Source organism: Apis dorsata, unplaced genomic scaffold (assembly GCF_000469605.1).
Source record: "Apis dorsata unplaced genomic scaffold, Apis dorsata 1.3 scaffold_575, whole genome shotgun sequence".
Classification (NCBI taxonomy): Eukaryota; Metazoa; Arthropoda; class Insecta; order Hymenoptera; family Apidae; genus Apis; species Apis dorsata.
The window spans coordinates 259,230-269,671 of record NW_006263785.1 but is presented as its reverse complement, the minus strand read 5'-3'; the positions used below and the strand labels follow the sequence as shown (position 1 = coordinate 269,671).

The window sequence follows — 10,442 nt, the reverse complement described above, 5'->3', positions numbered from 1 at the left end:
TTAATATAAATTATATTATAATATAATATATTATATATATTATAATATAATATATTATATTATAATATATTATATTATATTATAATATAAATTATATTAACCAATAATTTTTATATATATTTACACGAATGAAATTGTACGTTTCCTTTTACTTCTCAGGAAAAGAATGCTATGATTATAAGGATACAGTAGGTCACACGAAACATTATACGCACGATCACTGAATTAACAATATCAAATCGGCATTGAAACGAAAATAGTAGCGTTTCATTCATGCTGACTTGAGCAACAACGATTCAAAAGTTTTCCATAAATATCTACTAGTGAGATATCGAATCTTCTAACAAACATATCTGTCAATAAATTAATCAAACAAAAATTATTTAAAATTTTTTTGTCAAATTGATATAATTTAAAAAAAATTTATTAATTGCATTATATATAATAAATAATATAATAGTATAATAATAAAATAACATTTTATTTCGTATTTCATTTCACAATATTCTTTTCGACCATTATATCGGATAAATTGTTTTTACTTTATTAACCTTTTTTTATATGAATGATTTTATTTGATTTTAATCTTAAATATATCTCAAATATAAAAAAGTTGTATTTTGTATTTATATATATTTTATAGTTGTATTTTATATTTATAGTTTAATGACTGCTTGAATTAATAGATAAATTTATAATCAGTCAATAGTATATATATACATATAATAATTATAATTTTCAAAATTCAATTATCATTCACCGTCTACGCTGTATATTTTGTTTATTTTAGTTTTTTAAATATATAATTTTAATTTTAATTAATTTCTTGTCTTTTAACCTATTAAGGATTAATTAAAATAAAATAATTTTTATATAATATAAATAATTTAATTATTATATATTATATTATATTATATATGATTATTTATTATTTATTAAAATATTTAGGAATAAATATAAATGTTGCAAAAAAATAAATATTTATTTATTTTATAATAATAAACTATTTTCTTTATTAATTTATTTTTTTTATATTTTTTTCTAGACAAATTGTTAAAAAATAAAAGAAATATTAATAAAAATATAAAATAAAATTCTTTTTCATACTTATTTTATTTATTATTCTTAATTTTTTATAACATAGAAAATTAATACACTCAGTATTTATATTATAATAAGTATTTATATTATAATATAAATAATAAATAAAACTTATTGTATTTTTTATTTTCATCAACTCTTAACTCTAACTATTGTTTTTTATCTATTTTCAATAAAAAAATACTTTTTATCAGAATAATATTTTCAACAAATATTTTTCATATTTTGAAGAAAAATTACGATTTACGATGATTTATATATATAGATAAAAATTTAAGATTCAACGAATAAAAAATAATTAAATATTACTTTATTTCATTTCTTTTTTAATATTTAAAAAATTAATTAATTTATAATTTCAGTAATTATAGAGAATTGAATACGAGAAGGGAAAAAAGGGTAAAAAAGGGAATAAAAAATATTTGGAAAAATGTTCCATAAATTGAATAAATCGGTTCCATCACTGAATACATAAAGTAGTAACTTCCTGATGGAAGGTTGGGGAAAAGAGGTATCGAGAAGAGTAGAAGGGGAAAGAGTGGGTTCCGGCGTTGATGAGTTCTGCGTAACGCTCGTTATGCAAATGCGGGTAGTAACATCGTACAAACATTCATTGTAGATCGTAACACCGTTCGAACTCTCTTTTATTGTATATCATGCCAAGTCACACGAATGACGAGGAACGATCAATCTTGAATCAAAACGCTCAACCTTTCGTTTGTGAACATCGTGACGGCAATTTGCAAACATTGACTGCTTATGCTTTACAGTGCTGAATGAACCGTAAAGAATTTAAAGTAGTCGGGTCACGCGATTTAGTACGCGGTATTATTTCAAATCGAAAAATTTCAACGATCTTTCAATTATTCTTTCTTTTTTTTTTCCCTTCGCCTTTAAATGATTAAGCAATCGAATAAATCGAAAATAATTTTGTTTAATCGTTTCATTTTATATCATTTTACTATTTCAATGTTGAACAATGAATATCGTTATGAAAATGTTTTAAAGGTTAGGATTAAAAGAAATTTTTCAAAATTTTGAAGAAAAAAATTGTATTCGAATCATTATGAATATTTTAAGTTTTATAGATCAAAAAGGAAAAAAATAATAAAACTTTTATCGAAAAATGAATGTTTTAATTAAACATTATGATGTGACATATAATGATGTAACGAATTATATGCGAATAAGAAAGAATTATAAAAATTAATGATTCGATGACATTATTATTTAAATTGTAAATTAAATTATATTTTAAAAAAAATTTATAAATATAGAATTAAAAATTAATAAAGACAAATAAATTTCACTAGATTAATTGTATATCATATAAATTATTACATATATATAATTTTATTTTTAACAGAAAAAGCAATATATAAATCATATGATAAATATTCAATTCGATAATTTCTATGAATAATTATTTCATTTTCAGTTAACATTTTGCATTCAAATGAAAATCATAATATAATTTTGGAAATGCATATCTTTTTTTTTTTTTTGATTGAATTCAGTAACATAACATAAGAATTCATTTTATAAAAAAATTTCATGATTTAAAAAAAAGAATTTGGAAAAAATATAGGAATAAAATCTATATTTTATTTCTTTATTATCACATACATAAACTGAAAAAAATACTTCATTTTTATCAAAGTTATTTTAATTTTAAAATGAATATCATTTCTATTAAACATATACTATTTCTTATGATAATATACAGGTTATTAATATTTGTAGAAGGATCGTAGAAGCACTATCTTTGAAAGATTGAAGTTTTTAGAGATCAAAAAAAACATAAAAGTTGGTATACAAAAATGTCAATCAAGGCTCATTTATTAAATCATAAGTTTACGTTAGTAAACTTAAATTGATTAAAGTGAAACAGAAATAGAATACGATAACAGTGTAATGAAGACAGAATATTTTCATTCTTCGTTTTGTTTCATCTAATACAAACTTCAATTGTTTATAACTTAATTATGAGCCTTGACCGATATTTTTGTATCAATATCAATTTTTATATTTTATATTTATTTGATTTCTAGAATCAACTGTCCTGCAAATATATTAATTGTTAAATTAAATAATTTTCTTAGAAATTTTTATATGCAATTATTAAATTAATGACATGACATTTTCTATGCTCATTGTCAGATGTATTATAGTTAAAATCATAAATTGAATGAAACTATTAAAATTTTCAATTAGTTATAAAATAACAAAAATTTTCTTTAATCATACATTATTTTTATTATTATATTATTCATGTTTTATATTTTAAGAAAACATGTATAACAAATGTATATCTCATATAGGAAAAAATAATTACTGAAATTTTTATTTCATACATGTTTACATAAATAAAAAATTTTTATTATAAATAAAAAAATATCAAATAAATAGGAAGATGTTTTAAAATTGTGTTATATATTTTAAGTTAAAATTGTTTGAATCCATTCATAAAAATTTTAAAATCTGACCATATATGTAGATGTGAAATTAACTGCTTTTTGTTTCGTTTAATTTCTTTTATTGTTGGAAAAATTATATTGTTATACAAAAAAATTAAAAAAATTATTTTTTCTTATGTCTTATGTCTATTATATTAACTCCTTTGTAATACTAATTAAAAAAAATAATTCTCAGTTTGATATATTATCTTAAAACATCTATTATAAAAAATACTAAATATTTCAAAACTCTTATTAATCGAATGCAAATAATAAAAGCAATTTCAAATTTTTTAAAACTAATACTTTTGTAATAAAACTAAAACATAAATTTATAAAGAAAATTAATTAATAATAGAAAAAAATGAGTTAAAAACTCAGTAACTAATTGTTAGTAAAAATTAAAGTTATCGATCAATCAAGATGATTAAAATTAATTCTTTAATAATAAATATATCGATGAAAAATATTTATTTTTTGAATATATTAAAAAATTAATTGATTGAAATAATAAACTTTTGTATTAAATTATTTAAAAATAATATTTTTTTAAATTCATATCGATTATTTAAATATAGAAAAAAAATATCTATATAAAAAATAAATTTTTTTCCTTATATTTATTCTTGCATGATCTTATATAACTTTTACTCATTCTAAGAAATATAAATATTAATATATAATCACAATTGCGCGCGTTTTATGATTTCATGAAAATAATTTTATGAAATTCAAATATTTTATTATATGTATATAATAAAAAATTTATTTAATTTATATGATTATAATTTATTTAATTATTTAATTATTTCGAATTCATATTGAAAAATAATTGAAATTCTTGTTATATATTCATAAAATTATATATTTATTTCAAATAGTAATTCTTTAATAAAGAAACTAAAATTATTATTACAAATTAATTAATAACCAAGAGAATTGAAAAAATAATTTTAATTCTTATTTTAAATACAATTATCTACCACCGCTTTGTGTAAATCATATCAAATGCTCTCAAATAATAGCACGTCTTACAAATAAATCCAGATGACACGAATTCATAAATGAGTATAAAGAGAACACGAAACGGAGCATCACGAAAGAAATGAGAAGCATTGGACATCAGGACGTCATATCCGGGCGTGATAGATCGAGCCAAGGTGAGCAGAGGTCGTGAGCGGCCCTCTAATGAAGAAAATCTGTCTTGCATTTTAAAGGACTTCTTATCCCCCTCCAAGGAAACGCGTAATAATCATTCGGAATCGAATGAAATAAAATATCAGAACATGAAGTTTTACTAATATTTAATAATAAATCATTATTCTACTTCTTGTTTCCTTTTATTATTGTTATCATGGACATAATTGTGAACAAATTATATTTAAAATTGAAATGAGAAGTAATTACTTAAAATAATTTTTCTTGAATTGTTATTTGTTTAATATAAAAAGATAGATAAAAAATAGATAATGTTATTTCTTTCAAATAATGAATTACTTTGTCAGTTTCTTATTTCATTGAAGAATGAAACATTCAATTGTCAAAATAGAAATTATAATTGTACAAACAAAAGTTGCATAATATGATATTTGAAATATTATTCAAAATAATATCTTATTATTGTTATAATTATTTAAAATAATTTCATTTTATAAATATGATTTTTGTTTATAAATAATAAAAAATGTTATCAATGAATTATTTTTTTATAATTATTATTAGAAGACTATATTAAAAATTTTATTTTTATAAAAATTTCTAATACATAATACCTAAAAACTTGATTTATTTTCATAATATGCGTAAATTCAATTCAATTGTTCTTTTTTTACTTTCACACATAAGCAAAAATAAATCATATACATGCAAAAATTTATAATTTAGAAAAATAAATACAAAATTATACAATTATTTTACATAAAAAATTTTGATATTTCTAAAAATATGAATAAAATCACTTATAAAAAAACATATTAATTTAAAATAATAATTCAAAAATGTTTATATACAAATTTTCAAATAGAAAGATACCTTTTATCAAAAAATAGGATTCTTAATTTTAAAAATTTATTTTTAGCTAACTTATTTTCCATAGTATGGAATCGTTTTAATTTTATTAATTTAATAATTTTAAGATTCTGTTTCTATATAATTAATAAACTTACCGGGTTCGAAGTTCTTTTTCATTCGACGCCACTGTCTCGCATAGACTAAAGCCGAGCATCCTGCGACCAGAAAAAAGAGAATACAGGCACACACGGCAAGGATCAACGCGACCGTTTGCCAGTCCCACAAGATTCTCTCTTTCGAAATAGTTGTGCTTCTTGGATGAGGCTCGTTCAATGCCTATATAATTTCGTTATCTTTTTATTTCAAATTTTGGAAGGAATAGAATTAAATCTTAAACATGGTGATCTATTTGATAAATATTTTTAAAATTATCGATAATATTAAAAATTTTTTCAAAAAATTGAATGGTTTCAAAGAATGCATGTCAAAATCTTACGTTTGTTTTTTATAGATAAAAAATTTATGATTGAAATCTTTAGATTTTAGATCGAAAATCATGAAACACAACGATTTTTAATCGTTTATCGTTCATAATTAATCAATTTCGATGAAATTTTTAACATGTAAATATCTAATCTACAAAATGTATTTTTTAAATTTTCATTAAAAGCTTAAATAAAAAAAGTAAAAGGTAATCTTTACTATTTTCTTCATTTTTGACAAATTGCAATTTTTTTACGATTTTTTTTTTATATATCATTTAATAAACTAATCTTTTTAATTTCCCAAAACAATATATTAAATCCATTTTTAAAAAAGTTATTGTTTTAAAAAATAGTTTATATTTTTTGAATCCATTGCATAAAGTAGGAAATATTATTAACTCTGATATCAAACTAACTGATATCAAAAATCAAATTATTATTTGACCATATAAATATACATGAAATCTACATAATACATATATACATAATAATTTTAAATGATTTCTACTACCTTAGCATAAACACAAAACGTAATCGTAATTTTTTTTTTTTTTTCGATTAGAAACATCATCGATAACAAAAACGAGTGTTTTCCATCCTAGATCAAGCAACAAATTTTACAACAATTATACCTCATTTTTTGTTTCCCATTGAATATCTTGCTCCGAATTGTCAATAAAATCCTTTGATTCTTGTCTAATCTGTTGCTGATCCAAATCTGGGAACCTCCATAACATCTTCGAAGTAACCGCTTCGAGGCTTCTTTGGCCGATTTCCGGTCTTTTTCTTGTCGAAAGAAAAGACCAATCGAGTTCAAGAGCAGAGAGTGGACCACAAATGGCATCCTTGTAAATCGCGCAGGGGCTTAAAGTAAAATCAGGAGCGCATCTGGTGCAAGGCAAACAGGTGGCATGCTCGATCGACCAAAATTCGAAACCTGGTTTGCAGACCGGATATCGGGGAACGGATGTTGAACAGCCAGCCTTGCGGAGACTGACCAATAGCAGCAGCACGGCCAACAGATATCCCCGATTGGGCTCCCGAGGCATCACCTGAAATTAATTTTTATATTTTACTCTATATTAACAAAGTCATAACATGTGAAATACTGGATTAGTGAGAAAATCATATCGATTTTAAAAAGTTGAATCAATTTGTTGTAAATGTTGTTAATATATATAGAAAACTGATTTTTTTTATTGACGATTGATTCTAGATGCTAAATTAAAACATAAAAATTGATATATGAAAATTAAAATTTATTTATTAAGTTACAAACAATAAAAGTTTATGTTAAATAAAGCGAAACGAAGAGTGAAAACACTCTGTTCTCGTTATACTATTGCCGCGTTCTCATTTTATCCAATGCGAATTTAAATTGCTTATAAGTAAAGAAGAATTTTTATTATTTTTATTATATATTATTTTTATTATACAATACATGTTTTCCATTATTATATATAGATTTTATATATTTTTTATATAAACAATATATATTATCGCTCAAAAATATCTAAATAGTTACGAAGTTTCTATCGTAAATGTAATTAATCTTTATGATATATATAATATATATTATATTATAAATATAAAATATTTATTTTAAAATTATTTAAATTACGTGCTTACCAATATTATAATTAAATAATGTTTTGTCGATATTCATTATGATTATGATTATGATTCATATTATTGTTTCTAAATACGGTAATTTTTCGATCAATTTATTATTCGATCAATATATATAGTTATTGTTTTTAAAATTCTTTCATTTTTTCTAAATACTTCCTGAAAGCTTTTCAAACAACTAAATCATTCGATTGAATATCGTCTTTATGAAATTATATTATTATATATATTTTCATTTATAGACAAAAAATAATTTTTACATAAAAATAAATGTTATTGTATTACGATATTTTTGTATACATAATATTAATAATTATAAATAAGAAAATGATTGTAAATGATTGTAAATCTTTTTTTGTTTTATAAAACTTAAATTTCATTTTATATAGAATAAGAAAATATTCGGATAGTTTTGAGTAATAAAATAAGTTTAATTAATAACATAATTATTCATGTATGAAATATGTATACATGAATATGTTAAATTGAATTATATTCTGAAACTTTTGATCATATTGAAAACTAAAAAAATTCTGAATATTTATATATGAATATCTATAAAAACAGTTTAAGAATATTCAATATGAAATATATATGAATATAAGTAATATATTATGTGATATAGAGCAATTTTTTTTCAGTTCAATTTTTTTAAATGAAAAATAACAATTTATTTTATATAGCTAAAGCTATATAAAATTATTGTTATTTTTTAAATATTACATAGTTTGACAAATTAAATTTTAATTATTATGATATATTTTTTATATTAATTGAATATTTATTTTGTTACATAATTTTGTTTGCATAAAAATCCCCAGTTTATCTATTTAATTTAATAAATAGATTTTGATCAATATTTTTGTATTTGTTTTAGATTCAAGAATTAATCTAATGAAAAATGTCTTACAAATATTCTTTGTATATTCATTTTTAAAATTAAATCTAAACTGTGTATAAATATTATAAAATTCATTCTTTTTATTTATATATTATTAAATCATTATATTATTATATATTATATGCAACATTATCCGACTTTATATCAATTTGATTTATATGTTTCTTATTTAATATAAATCTTTTTAATATAAATCTCTTTAATGATAATAAAATATAAAAATAATCCAGTGTATCTTATGATTAATCTCTATTGAAAAAATATTTTAAAATTATGTTAGGATAAAAAAAAGTTAATCAATATATATTAATAATTATATAATTAATTTTTTTTAAAAAATTTGAAAATTAATCAAAAGATTAAATTTAACATATTTTCGAAATGATTATAACGATGTACCATTGGAATTTAAAGGCTTAAAACAAACTGAAAAAGGAAAAAGAAACATAATAAGATATTACAAACATTGATTTAGAACTCTTACTATTATTTAAATATTCGAATTTATGTATTTAAATATTTATTTAATTAAATAATTATAATTATAATTGAATATCTAAATACTTCAGATACTTTATCCAATAATTTATATTAAATCAAAATAGATCTGAATACTTAAATTACACATTTAATCCTTTATCTTAAAATGATATTTTGAGATACTATAAATTTCTAACAAAAATTTCTGCAAAACTATATAATAAACATACAATTTTGAAAATTACAATGATGTGATTATCATTTATAAGAATATTGACAGAAGAAGAAAGAAATATTTTTTATATAATAAGATAGTATTTTTACAATAAAAATGTATTTAAAAGTTTAAAACCGATTTATTGTCATAACCAAGATTAAATTTTGACTTCTACATCACTGAAAAAAAATCTAATTTTGTATTCTGACAAAAAAAAGTTTATTAAAAATTATCAGAAATTAATAATATCACAATAATTAAAGGACAAAAAAAATTCATTGAATAGAGATGAAATTCTAAATAAATTATTGGTATCTTTACTTGTTTGTCACATATAAATGTCTAAAATAAAAGAAAATTAAATACTGAATGTAAGAATATTAACATTACATATTGAGTTCACATTTTTTCTAAAATGCAATTTTAAGAAAAAAAAAATATTTCTTTTTTTTTTAATTTTTGTTTTAAATTCAAATTCATAAATTCAAAAAAATCGAGATTCCAATTTATTAATAAATTTGATGTCTTTAATCTAAAGTCAAAAATATCATATTCAAAGAAAAGTTTCATATATGAATTTAAAAATACTTATTCAAATAATTACGTAATAAAAAGACTTATAACGTGTAAATAAGTAAATAAAATGTAAACACGAAATAGAAACGAAAGTTTTACATCTACAAATAAAATCATAAATCGGTTATCAATGAAAATTATCTTACGTGTTCTTGAAGACACATCCTATGAGATGTATACATTACTCTCTGTCAGATTTAAATTCAGATATTTGAATACTTAAATATATTTTCAAAACAAATTTCAAATTTATTTATAAAGCATGGATATCTGAGAATTCTAAGAATTCTAATTTGATTCAATTTCATATTAAGATTTCTAGAAATACAAAACAAATATACAAACTATTAAAAATGAACTTATACAAAAATTTAATAACATAAGCGAACTAGAATATATTCAAAATTATGATAAATATTCGAAAATTTTCCATTGATGATTCAATAAATATTAAGAATATTTAAATAAATTTTTCCTATATATATATATATATATATATAATATTATATTATTTAATATTTTTCTTATTATTTAAGCAATTATTAGTAATTAGTAAATTTTTTATTAATTTAATTAAAAGAAGTAAC

The 10,442-nt window shown here is 19.9% G+C and overlaps 1 protein-coding gene across 2 annotated transcripts in view; it reads right to left on the bottom strand.

The window, feature by feature from the left end:
- The window catches only part of LOC102678549 (tumor necrosis factor receptor superfamily member wengen), a 24,602-nt gene that overhangs the window by 7,791 nt on the left and 6,369 nt on the right, over positions 1-10,442 (bottom strand). For both annotated transcript variants that reach the window (XM_006620991.2, XM_031513071.1), the window contains exons 2-3: positions 6,685-7,104; positions 5,723-5,903 (exon numbers count right to left, since the gene is read on the bottom strand). In XM_006620991.2, coding sequence (XP_006621054.1) covers positions 5,723-5,903; positions 6,685-7,101 — 598 coding nt within the window. In that variant the 5' untranslated portion in view covers positions 7,102-7,104. The remainder of the gene's footprint in view (positions 1-5,722; positions 5,904-6,684; positions 7,105-10,442) is intronic.